The sequence below is a fragment of the Physcomitrium patens genome, chromosome 15 (genome assembly GCF_059467195.1).
Source record: "Physcomitrium patens ecotype Gransden chromosome 15, ASM5946719v1, whole genome shotgun sequence".
In the NCBI taxonomy this organism is placed as follows: Eukaryota; Viridiplantae; Streptophyta; class Bryopsida; order Funariales; family Funariaceae; genus Physcomitrium; species Physcomitrium patens.
The window spans coordinates 7,832,509-7,845,847 of NC_143424.1; the positions used below are offsets into that span (position 1 = coordinate 7,832,509).

Here is a 13,339-nt window from a genome sequence, read left to right on the forward strand (position 1 = left end):
TATATTAAAACAAATCTACAAAGAGCAAACAACTTGGTAAATATTAAAAAAAAGATGAATAAAAGATGGCATTTTAAACCTAGTATTGACCTTTTAAATGTAATGACATATCTTTTGTACTCATAATTATGTCAAATACTTTTTAATATCTAATAAATAATATTTTAAAATATTTTTAATATTATTTTTTAATTTTTAATTTAAATAAAATTTAATCTATTTTAAAAACATACAAGAGCAAAAAATTTATATTCTTTGTTTATTACAAAAACTTAAAGATATAAGACTATATACCAAAATAGAGAAGTATAAATTTTACATAACTCAAGTTGATTTTTTAGGATATATTATTTTAAATGATGGCTTTATGATAGATCCTAAAAGAATTCAAACTATCATAGATTGGAAGATTTAAAGAATAATAATAGATATCTAATTTTTTTTTGAAATTTTCCAATTATTATCAAAATTCTATCAATTTTTTTTTCAAGTTATAATTTTATTTATATATTTTACTTGTAAAGTTGAGTAGAAAAAAAATAAAGCAACATTTAAAACATTGAAGGTTATTTTTATAACAACTCTAATATTGTATTACATTGATTTTTTAAATTATTTTTTGATAGAAATAGATTCAACAAATTTTATCTTTGATGAAATATTGTTACAAATTGAAGTTGATAATTTCCACCTTATAGCTTTATATTCAAAAAGAATTCAACAATAGAAATTAATTATAAGATCTATAATAAAGAATTTTTTATAATTATAAATTTATTCTAATTATAGCACCATATAAATCCAAGATTATATATCTAAATTTTATTTAATTTATTTTTATTATTAGGATAAGATATAATATTATTTATTTAATAATTGTAATAAAATAGATATTTTTGGCCTAAATTATGAACCAAGGCCTTAGATTATTATATTGATATTAATAAAATCTAGTTATAAAAATTAGATTTTAAAAAATATATATTTTTTTTAAAAAATGAAGTTGTTAAGAAAAGTGGTGTTGGAGTAGAGAGAGTTTGCCTCAAGAAAGCGCTGGGCTTCTCGCTGCGACTAAATGCTCAATCAAGTCTAAGATATAAAAATACCAAGTTTATATATATATATATATATATATATATATATATATAAATAATGTATTCCCTTTTAGGGCAATTACATCAATATATAAGTCCAAGTATGAAGAAAACACCCAAATGTATGATAAAGTAACTTAAAACCTTGTATATCCTTATGAGAAATGTTTCTCAAACTTCAGCAGCTCATATCTCATGATCGAACTGTCCAAAAAATCTTAAATTTTACATGAAATACTCATATATTTTCAAAAACTACCACAAAAAATTTCAACTGCAAATTTATTACAGATCTTGAGATATCACTAAAATCTTAATAGTAGCTTTAAACCCTAGCTTACATATACTTGCATGCTATTTTCTTCATATCTCACAAAATAAGTACTTAAATATTATAAAAATTTAATCTATAGCTTTTTAACTTAATAATTCACACTTATAGAAATTTTGAGCTAAAAATTCGTCCAAAAACTCAAGATATGGCTCGAACCATTACTATCAACAAAATGACTCACTTACTACCTTTGAATTATATGTACTGTCTTCAATATCCTATAATTCCTTCATCTAGACTTGGAATTCATTAAATAATATATGTAAAGTGTAGTCAAGAAAGTGTTCTCTCCAATTCTAGTCATCGGACTTTCATTGCTCTTTGTACGCATGTGTTATGCTTCAAAGAGTGACAATAGGTACAAATTTGATACCTTAACTTTGAACACCTTTATTTCCTTCACAAAAACTTGAAATCACACAAATTCTTCACCCAAATTATATCCAAAACTTTGAACTTACTGACCTTAGCCTCCAAAGCTTGAATGTCTCCAAAAATAAAATCCTTATCCCTAATAAGGCCTTGGGCAACTTCTTTGAAGCCCATTAGGCATGACATTTGACCAATAGGGTTGAAGGTCTTTACCCCTTACCTTCATCCAACTATACCTTGCTTTCATCCTTCTCAATAAGCCTCTTAATAGTTTAGACTTTCATCTTTGAACTCCAATCTTTTCTTAAGTTTTATACTAAATATCTAAATCCTACATAATATAAACACTATAATCAAAATAGATAAATCTCCAAATAAATTCCTTTATATCAATTCTCTTTAAATTTATTTACTAACCACTCTAATCTACATCAAGACTTACAAATATATTATATGTCTTAATTAATTTTTAAATACTATAAGTAATTACAGTATAATAGTGTCATAATATTAAACATATTATATATTGCCATCTATTGAAGGAAGAATATATTGTTCATAAAGATCTTTATCTTGATTATATTAACTTGAAGGTTGTGACAATTATAATGTCTTGTTTAATAATTCAAAAAAGTATAATTCTTAAATTGAATCTATAGATTTGGTTATTTTTTATCTTTTTAGTACTATAAATGTACAAAAGCTACAATAAGGATAGAAAGTAAAATGATATCTTCTATTTATTTTGTTTCTTTTAAAACAAAGATTTGCTATTCTTTATCTTAGTTTTGATAGATATCATCAATAAAAAGTCTCAATATTTTTTTATTTATTTACAAGATTCTTTTTTGGCTCCTATATATATTCATTACTATTAAATTTGCATCAATGAATAAGATTTTTCAATCTAATTTGGTGCCACTTTGAAGCTAAGACTTCTTTCATCTTGAATTGTTAATTATTATCCACTTCTATAGGACGAAGTGATATTTGTCTTCTTTTTAAGATATTCACTATCTTGTATGACTCAAGAAATATATAGAATACAAGATGAATCTTTATAGACTCAAGTAGGTATAATTGATAAGTAACAAAATTAATTTTTTTACAAATATGAAAAGATTTAAGCTTATAATAGTCCAACTTGTCACAAGTACAAGTAATCTTTATATTGGGACAAAGTAATCATATCTTATCACTTATAATGAATTATATTTGTCTTTTGTAATAGGCATCCACATTGATCTTTTGCAATTTTTGAGCTTTCTTTAATTGTGTCTTTGATGTTGCATAGAACTCTAATAAATGATTTACCAAATCTTTTGCCATAGGATTATCAACTTTTAAAAAGTCAAAAGTATTAAGTCATGAATGAAAACTATAAATGACAAAGAAAGGTATTTTTTGAATAAAACCATATACCAAATTATTGTACTCAAACTATGTCAATAGCAAAAAATTTGTCCAATCATCTTATTGATAGCTGATAATACATTTCAAATATTGTTCCAAAATTTTATTTATCCATTTTGTTTGTCTATCAATTTTAAGATAAAAATCCAAAAAAGGCTTTATATCTAATTTTAAAAAACTTAGTTATTTTTTTTATTTATAATAGATTTTATATAAAATATGCCATCTTAATAAAATGATCTACTATCACAAATATAGAATCATATAAATTTGAGACTAAAAGATTTATAATAAAATCTATAAAAATAGAAGATTATAGTTGTTGTGAAATAAGTAATAGTTGAAGAAGTCTATAATGTCAATGATGAAGAAAATTTGATTTTGAATAAATATTATATAACTGTATTAAATCTTTGACTACCTTTTTTATTTGAGGCCACCAAAAATCTTTCAATATTACCTCTAAAGACTTATTGTATCAAAAATGTCTAGCTGTTGGAAAGTCATGATAAACTTGAAGAATAGATAATTATGTTTTACCTTTTAAAATATATAATTGTCTCTTAAAATAGAATAGATTATTTTTGAACTTAATTTTAGAAGTATTATGAGACTTAAAAGAATCATACTTGATATCATGAATAAGAAGATTAGAGGACATACTTGATTGAATTTGCTTGACATAGGTTGAATCAATATTCAATGTTGATTTTATTGCTAAAAGAGAAAAATGCTCTAACTTCAAGAAAATTAATCTTTGTTGATTAAAATTTGCATCTTATTCTTTTGATGTAAGATAAGAATGTCTAAGAAACCTTGTTGTTTTTTGAAATGATAAGTGATCCGGAAATCAAATCTTGATAAAGATATGCTCTAATAGGCTTAATGATGATTTAAAATATGTATTGATATGAAGAACTTTAAGTTCTTGTGATATATACATATATATATATATATATATATATATATATATGGTGACTAAACTTAAGGTGTCTTTTAAATAATGATGCCATTCTTGAAATGAATCCACTATTGTAAGAAGCTCTTTATTATAGATCTCATAGTTAATTTTGGTTGTTAAAAATTTCTTAAAATAAATAGCTATAGTGTAGAGTTTGTCATTTGTTCCTATTTATAATAAACGATACTTATAGCAAAGTTTGATGCATTTGTTTCTATAAAAAATACTTAAAAAAAATCAACAAGATATAAAATTGGTGCAAAAAAAAAATGTTGTCTTTAAGGCTTTAAAAGATGCTTCAGCTTCTTTGATTTATTGAGGGTTGTCTTTATATAACAGATGTATAAGAAGAGTATCAACTTGAGAAATTTTCTTGATGAAGATCTTATAATAATTAGAAAATTCTAAAAAAAATTGTACATCTTTGATTTTTTTTTAGAATCTTCCAATTTACAATAATTTGGATCTTCTTTGGATCCATTATTAGTCCATTGTTGAAAATGATGTACCTTAAGAATTTAATTTGAGTAGTATAGAATATATAATTTTTAACTTAGCATTTAATCATATAACTTTAAGTTTTTATAACATATGAAAAATATAAAGTTCATATTTTTTTGTGTTCTTAGAATAGATTATAGTGTTGTTTAAATAATATATAATAAAATTAGTAAGAAAACCACAAAAAATATCATTCATAAGATGTTGAAAAGCAATTGGTACATTTATGAGCCCAAAAAGCATGACATTATATTTGAATTGTCCATACCTAATTTGAAAAGCAGTCTTTTATTCATCTCTTTCTTTAATGTGGATCAAGTTGTATATTCTTCATAGATCTATTTTTGTATAGATCATTCTTTGATGGAATTGATCAAAAAGTCTTAAAATTAAAAGTAAGAGATATCTATTCTTGATGGTGATCTTATTAAGTCCTTGATAGTCTATGCACATCCATAAAAATCTATCTTTTTTTCATAAATAGGAGTTTCTATTGGAGATTTTGAATGGCATATGAAGTTCTTATCAATGTATTCCTTTAATGCATCCAACTCATTTTGCATTAAGCTATAGATTAATCTGAATAGTGGTTGAGCTCCTTCTTGCAAATCAATTGGACAATGTTCTAGAAGAATATCTGTAATTTATTTTTTTTTTAAAAAAAACGTCTTAGAAATCTTCAACTAGCTAAGAATATTGATTGATTTCTTTTAACCATTAGAAATGAGTATCGCATATATATCAAAAGATGACCTTTCTTTTGCAACATGCATAAAATTTTTTGCACCAACTAGTAAGAATTTGAATATACTAAACTTATATATTTCTACTTGACTAATAGAATTTTGGATGAAATTATTAAAAAAATTAAAGTTACAAGAAATTCAATCTATTTAAGGATTATATTTTTTCAACCACAATAATCCTAAAATAATTGGATTGAAGAGAGATATAATTACATTGAATGTTACTATGCTATTATGATCTTTAATTGCTATATTTAAAGAAACAATCTCATAGATAATATCTCCAAAAGACAAAAAATGACCATCTATGATTTCTACATATACAAGTTTAATTTTTTTGACTAAAGATATTTCTTGTTTTTTGACAAAGTCGTTGTGTATAAAAGAAGCTGAGGCTCCTAAATCTAATAATGTAATGACTTTGTGATTTTTAGGTCCTAAATACATATCTATTGTAAAATAAAGTGAAAGATTTGAAAAGAGAATAGAACCTTTATTAGGTGTTGCACATGATTCCAGCTGCTTGATTTCTATTATAGGTGGAGAAACTTATTTTCCAATAGATTTATCTTCTTTCACAATCATGCTCCTCATTTTGTGATTATATTACTTCTTTAGATAATATTGAGTAGTATACTTAGGTTTTCCATTATATAAGCACAAATCCTTTGAATAATGACGTTAAGTCTTTTCTTGCTCCGTGAGAGGATTTAAAATGTACTATATCAGTTTGCATTAATTCAAACCTTGATGAATAAGTTTCTAAAAACTTAAGAGCTACCATCATTACTTGACGTACTCCTCTCTGACTAAATCTTTGTTCTTAACGCCTTTTAAATAATCAATTTTCTAAGTACCAATCCAACTTAGTGAGACTTCTTGATTTCAACTATTAAAAATATTTAAAAGGTGTAACCTCTCACATTATTTCTAAATATAAATATTTTCTTGATATGTTAAAAATTGTCAAAAATTCCATTGATGAAAATCAAGTTCAATATTCATTTCCTCCAAAACCTAGTCTAAGAATTGATACTTGGTGACTTCTAACTTATAATCAATTAATGTTCATTTGTAAACATAACATTCATAGGGGGGTTTAAAAACCAATCACGTGTACAATAATTGAGGAGAGTTTGTAGCAGTGTCTATCAACTAGACTACACACTAAGTGATATGTGGGTCATTCCTTCCACCAACCAACCAATCAAAGTAGTAGAATTTATTTGCCACGTTGGCTTTGAAAACTGGAGGTTCAGGCGGAGTAAAAGAAGATCCCACAGAAATAGCCCCAAAAGTGGAGATCCGCAAAAGGACAACCCATGACCACGCGCGGTCGAGAGCCGAAATTCGAACTGTGGGAGGCGGAGGAGCCCATGACCGAGGAGGGGGGCCATCGTTGCTGCATCGTTTTCATCGACTGAGCAAAGCAGAGCTCCGAGTCAAGGCGAGTTCTACGAGGCCCCTCCTCCTCCTCCATCGCCTTTGTAACCCTGCGTGGACGATCGCCTCGTTTGTTTCATAGTTGCTCCACTTCTCTCGCCTTGTTTTTGTGTGTGTGGGTGTGTGAGTGTGAGAGATTTTGTTCTTCTGCTCCTCCGTGCAGGTGCCCTCATTGTGTTGTAGAATATTGTATTGCAGTTCGGTGTTCGTGATTTGGGATTCAATGGCCACTGTGTCGATGCTGGCTGTGGCAGCGGCGGCTGCGATTGCACCGCATGCCGCATCGCCCACTGTGGAAAAAGTGGGTACTCGTGCAATGGTATCAGAGTTTCGGGGAGTGAGGGAGCTGAGCATGGCTGCCGCCATTGCGCCGGGCATTGGGATGCTTAGGTGTTGCCAGGTGAAGCAGAGCAAGGCATTGAAGGCTGTGAGTGGCGTGCGTGCCATGGCCTCTTCCAACGGGGGTGCATTGCCGCCCAGCGGTCTTCCCATTGATCTGCGAGGTGTGTGGCAATGGCAATGGTGGAGACGGAGTGAAACATGGATTCCGTTTTTATTATTTATTATTTATTATTTTAATTGGAATAGTGTCTAAACAGTTCTGTGTGCTTATTTATATCGTTTGGAGTTTTTTAGGGAAGAGAGCGTTCATTGCTGGTGTGGCTGATGATCAAGGTTTTGGCTGGGCTATTGCCAAAGCCCTGTCAGCAGCTGGAGCTGAAATCCTTGTCGGAACCTGGGTGCCTGTACGTTCTTTGAACCTGATTGAATTTTTGATCATTCAGCAGAACTGCTAGTGCTGTTCTTGGTCTACTCTGCGGAGTTTTATTTGATCGATTTTCTTTTTCTTTTGGACAATGCAGGCTCTCAACATCTTTGAGAGCAGTTTGAGGAGAGGCAAGTTCGACGAGTCCCGAAGGTAAGTGCCTGAACAATGCAACGTGAACACTTCGTTTAGCGAAGGTTTAGACATGTTTATATGTAAAGTAAAATAATGCTGTAAGGAGAGAGATAACCAGCGTCGATTGTCTGCACAACTGACGTGGTCGATTAAATTTGCAATCACTGCATCGAACGGCCAATGATCGAGGCATTAACATTACTCAGGTTATTGTTAATTTGGGTGAATTGGCCCGTGTTGTCAGTGATTTACAGAGCAATCTTCATCAATATATATATATATTTATATTTATATATTCTTATTTTTTTCTTATTATTTTTTCTAGACTCCCCAACGGAGGGCTATTGGAGATAGCGAAAGTCTATCCTCTGGATGCTGTTTTCGACACTCCTGATGATGTCCCTGAGGATGTAAGTGAACTATCTACTCGGCTCCCATGTCACTTCTGAGATCGTTCTACTCAGACGCCACATTCTATGGTATATTTTTTCATTGAGTCGTCGGTTTCTTGATTGTGAAATGAATTTGTCTGAAATAGGTTCTTGCTTCTGGCACTCTCTAATTGATGATTTATCACCCATTTCTGTTCAGCTCTCTTACAGAGTTTGACTTGTTCTTGCATTACATTTTCATTTGCACTTCATGCGACATGTCAGGAACAATTTTGGCGCGAATCATGATTATAGTTGATTCATATTCTTAAACCATTTTAATCATGAGATTTGTGAGTGTTTTCTCCAGATAAAGAATAATAAGAGATACGCTGGATCAGAAGCATGGACTGTGAAGGTAGTTCTTCAAAGACTCTTTTTGTCCGAAGATTTTTGAAATGTTAGTATGACATTGTGTCTGAAAAGCCGAGAGAGTGAAGCTCTATATCTTCACCCTCGGTACTTACAACTGAAAATTAGAATAAATCTATTATAGTGGATCTCTCTTATAGGAGTTCTCTAATGTATAGTGAGTATGTGACAAACTTAGTTTGGAAGAGTTATAATGTAAGCATTTTAGCGTATGTTTCTTTGACACCGTCTTTCGGGATGCTCCTAATTATTGTGCAGGAATGTGCCGAAGCTGTGAAGGCTGACTTCGGCACCATTGACATCCTGGTGCATTCACTTGCCAATGGACCTGAGGTAGGGATTTTATCCACTAAGCACAGGCTGCAAATGGTCCTGGTTTCGCTCTGAATATGCTTTCATTTCTCGGCACCATTTTCTTGGGTATTGCTTGACCTTGTGTACAAACTCGAATCTGCTGACTCTCGCTTGGTTTGGGCTACATAAATTGTCTTCTACTTCTCCACTCTAGGTAACCAAGCCACTTCTGGAGACCTCTCGCAACGGTTATTTGGCAGCAGTCTCAGCTTCTACATACTCATATATCTCACTCTTGAAGTATTTTGCCCCTATCATGAACCCAGGTACTGAATGATTGCTCCACTTATCAGTTTTCTGGTTTCGTGAGTGGCATGTGATGGATCTTATGTGATCTTGATCACTTACCTGTGGTGTAAGGGTTCGCGTAGTTAAATATTATCGTGCTCCTCGCTGGTAACTGTATCTCATTGGTGTGGTCTACATTTCGGCTTTTGGCACTCAAATTATTTACCTAGTTGACGGTTTTTCCTGAGACTGTCTTGCTCTCATATGTTCATTTAGTCGTAGTGACTGACTCTCTGGGGATGACACTTAAGAATCTGGTAATGGGAAAAAGAACATTCAACATGGACATGCTAGCACGTCACGTCGAACTTCACCTGCCGATGCAAATGATGTTGATTCTGGTTGGTAACAGGTGGTTCTTCGCTTTCACTCACATACGTCGCATCCGAGCAGATCATCCCTGGGTAAGATTCAGAAGACTATTCTGCGCCTGAATAATGAAGCACGATTCTTTTTAATAAAGGGTGATGTATCAATGACATTAGTAAGTTGTTGATATCTTAAAGAAGTTCTTTTGTTTATTTGTTTATTTAGGGTTAAAACATCTATGCATATTAATCACTTAGAAAGTCCTTAACTTCCTTTGTTTAAATCATCTCTCTGAGCTAGTTTAGAGTACGTTATGACCATTTGTGCCCTTGACAGATATGGTGGAGGGATGAGCTCTGCCAAAGCTGCACTTGAGAGTGACACACGTGTAAGTTCCTTATCTGCGTAAGAATCTCTTGTAGTAATCGTCATTTGCGAATAACCCATCTCTAGGTTATTCCGACTACTTGATTAGTAGCAAGTTTGGTTCCACATCGATCTCTCGGCGTCTATTTTCTCCTTGTATTCGAAAAGCACTTTTGTTTCTTAAATAACATGTTCCAATGATTCACTTATCTCATAAGATTTCTCACTAGTAATGCCTCGTATGTTGTTATGTTAGTAGTGGTCTAAAATAACTTTCAGATGGTTTGCACGCTGGGCTCGATTTGTTGACATCGGCTTCATATCAGGTTCTTGCATTCGAGGTGGGTAGAAAATATGGCATTCGGGTCAACACTATTTCAGCAGGTACGGGTCCGTCTCTGAAGTATTCGTAACTGAATTTTCAAGATCTGGTTAGTCAAAATTGATTTTCCTCATATTCTACGGTGGTCCTAGTGGCATTATTATCAATTGGAGTGCGATGTTGTGCTAGTAAGATCATATTCTTGTTGAAATTATATTCAATATTACATGAGACAGTGGGACTCACTACTTTCTGCGTGTTTGAATTTGGTGGTAAGAAGAAAAAAAAATGTCTTCTATTTTTTATTTCGTATTATTAATATTTTTATCCCGTGCAGGACCCTTAAGAAGCAGAGCAGCTAAGGCTATCGGTTTTATTGATGACATGATCAATTATTCTTGTGCTAATGCACCCTTGCAAAAGGAGCTGGACGCAGGTGAACTTCAACATTCCTCTCTTTTTTTCTATCAGCACCACACCCCTGCCTCACACATCTCCTGGGACTTGATAACACAGAGTCGTCTTATTCTGACCTTGTGTAATTCAAGTCTGTTACGCACCAACTGAAAACATTGATCTTTCTTCACTTTCAAGTGGGATCTGACAATGTTGTGGATACGTATTGTTCCGCAGATGACGTGGGAAATGCAGCAGCATTCTTGGCCTCACCATTGGCTAGTTCTGTAACAGGTACATTGTTATATGTTGACAATGGCCTGCATGCGATGGGTTTAGCTGTTGACAGTCCTACTGTTTGCAAAGAAGCGGCTCCAGCTTCTGAGTTGTCTAATGTTGCAGCTTGATTTCCAACCATCGTTCTCAAATTTAGAGCTTTGAACTAAATATTTTCTTACGCTACTCGTAGACACTCCCCGTAGTTTTACCAGTTTGTGTGAGATTTAAAGCTGTTTGCATATTGTATTCTTGCCACTTCAGTTTCTTATAAAAAGTTCCAGAATCTAATTTATTGCTTGATTTCAAGTTTAATTTGCTTATAATAGAATTTTAACTTTTTAAAAACTTTTTAAAAACAACGCGAGTTATTGATAATAAAAACTTGGTTAGCAACATTTTTTTAATGAATACCTCACAGTTTCGAAATAATCTAGCATTTCCTCTCAATTTCTGTATGGCCTTTGTTTAGGGTTTTGTTTTGTGAGTACATATAGATCAAATTTGAATATAATAAGTTTATTTGATTATAAAAAAATATTATCTACATAATATGTTTCCATAAACTTTTATGTATTTTTATTTATTTAAATATGTGATTGTTAAAGAAATTATATTTTTATATTATTTTGATGCAAAAAAAAAAAAATAATATAAGAATTTATAATATATATATATTAATTTTTTTAAAACTAAATATACATTCTTACAAAAGTTTGCTTTAATCAAATTAGTAGATTGTTCAAAATCACATGAACTCTTATTGACTTTAAAAATTAAATATCCAAGATTTTTATCCAATTAGATTCCAATATCCTTCAATCGAACTATTTAATTGATCTTAAATTTTTAGAATACATCTATAATAAGCACATTTATAAATCTGCAAAATTTTATTTGTTCATCCATTTTAATATTTACAAATTTTTTAAATATGTAATTTTTTTATTTCTTAAAATTCAAAATCACTAAAAATTTCTTTGATTTTGAAAAGCTTTCAAAAACTCAAATAAAATCTAATCCACATAAATTTATTTTAAAATAAATTCTTTTAATTTTTTTCTAAAATATGATGAATTATAATTGTCACACATTTTAATCTTTATTTTCTTTAAATTTAATTGATAGATCTTTTCAGCTATCAATAGTATTTTATACTAATGCACAAAGTCTATCTTATTATTTAATCATTTTTGAAGCTTTTATAACTTCATTCAAATAAATCATTTGAAATACTATCAAATATAGTTTCTACTTCTAATAATATCACCAAACATGAGAAGTCTCTTCTAAGGTTGTGTTATAAAACACATTATATTTCACCATCTATTTGAACAAGATGTCATGGACATACTCATAATTACATATACAAATAGATAGAAGTAAGTAAAAATAGGTAAAAATAAGTTAATTCTATAGTATTTGATATGGAAACTTCCTAGAAGCTTCATAGACGTTGCTTTGACTTTGTAGGTGTTTTTAATTGACTTTTTGGATTAGAAACGTGGTCAACAAGTTGGCCATGTGCCACACATGTTGTTAGCTTAAAGACCAAGCTAACAATGTGGTTCACATATAGAAAAACTTGCCTTGTAAGTCAAGGCATGTGTCCTACAAAGTCAACACATATTGGAGGTCCTTTAGAATGTTGCCACATAGCCCCTAGGTAGATAGTATATATAGAGACAAGAGTGAAGCCTTCTTCACTCTTGTCAACTCCTTTCTTGCTTCTAGTGTAGTTTCAAGGGTCTTTAGTTTTTTTTTGGCAATAGCCATTCCAGTTTCTCTTTCAATATACATACTTGTTTATTTATATTTTGTTACTTTTCTTTGAATGAAGTCTCACTTGTTTGAATTGCTTTTTCATCGAGTTCTTGTCCTTGACACAAGAACATATTTTTAAAGGTCTGTATTCCTATTATGTTATCTTAAAGATTGTACTAATCTCAATATCTCGTCCAATTATTTAACAAATAAAAGTTTCTATGTTGACTAGTTTAGTTGTTAATTCTCCATCTCATTAGCCTCACAAATACAAAAAAATCATAAAACAAGAATAAAATATAAAAGGCAATCTTAACCAAACTTTGATTTTATGGCTAAAAATTGATTTATTTTTTATTTTGATTTTGATGGATGTTGTCAATAAAAAGCATCAACCTTCTTTGTTGCATTTGCAATTTTCTTAATTAATTCTAATATATGTTCACTAATATCATCTTTGTACCAATATATAAAATATTCCAGCTTATTTTGACAGTGCCTTCAATCTAAGACTTCGTCAACCTCAAACTTAAGTTTATTGTACACTTCTAAAAGAAGTGGTGGCATTTGCTTTATTTCTGATATATCTAATATCTTGTATGGCTCAAAAAAAGAAACTTGAAATACAAGATAAATTTTCATAGACTTTTATAGGTATAATCAATATACAAATAAATTAATTTATTTATAAATAAG

General features: G+C 30.4%; 1 protein-coding gene across 1 annotated transcript; it reads left to right on the forward strand.

The window, feature by feature from the left end:
- Positions 1-6,876: 6,876 nt before the first annotated feature.
- On the forward strand, positions 6,877-11,182 carry LOC112292915 (enoyl-[acyl-carrier-protein] reductase [NADH] 1, chloroplastic). Its single transcript, XM_024541901.3, has 12 exons — positions 6,877-7,367; positions 7,501-7,610; positions 7,728-7,783; positions 8,091-8,175; positions 8,507-8,554; positions 8,827-8,901; positions 9,077-9,188; positions 9,563-9,614; positions 9,856-9,907; positions 10,212-10,269; positions 10,545-10,643; positions 10,841-11,182. Exons 1-12 carry the CDS (start codon positions 7,088-7,090, stop codon positions 11,008-11,010), a joined length of 1,197 nt encoding a protein of 398 aa, XP_024397669.1. The 5' UTR covers positions 6,877-7,087; the 3' UTR covers positions 11,011-11,182.
- The last annotated feature ends 2,157 nt before the right edge of the window (positions 11,183-13,339 follow it).

What these genes read in the sequence shown, in the direction of transcription:
- LOC112292915 (XM_024541901.3), top strand. Translation starts at nt 7,088, where the DNA reads ATGGCCACTGTGTCGATGCTGGCTGTGGCAGCGGCGGCTGCGATTGCA. An exon ending in CTGATGATGTCCCTGAGGAT is followed by an intron (nt 8,176 to 8,506) that starts GTAAGTGAACTA and finishes TGTTTTCTCCAG; the next exon opens with ATAAAGAATAATAAGAGATA. An exon ending in TGCCCCTATCATGAACCCAG is followed by an intron (nt 9,189 to 9,562) that starts GTACTGAATGAT and finishes GGTTGGTAACAG; the next exon opens with GTGGTTCTTCGCTTTCACTC.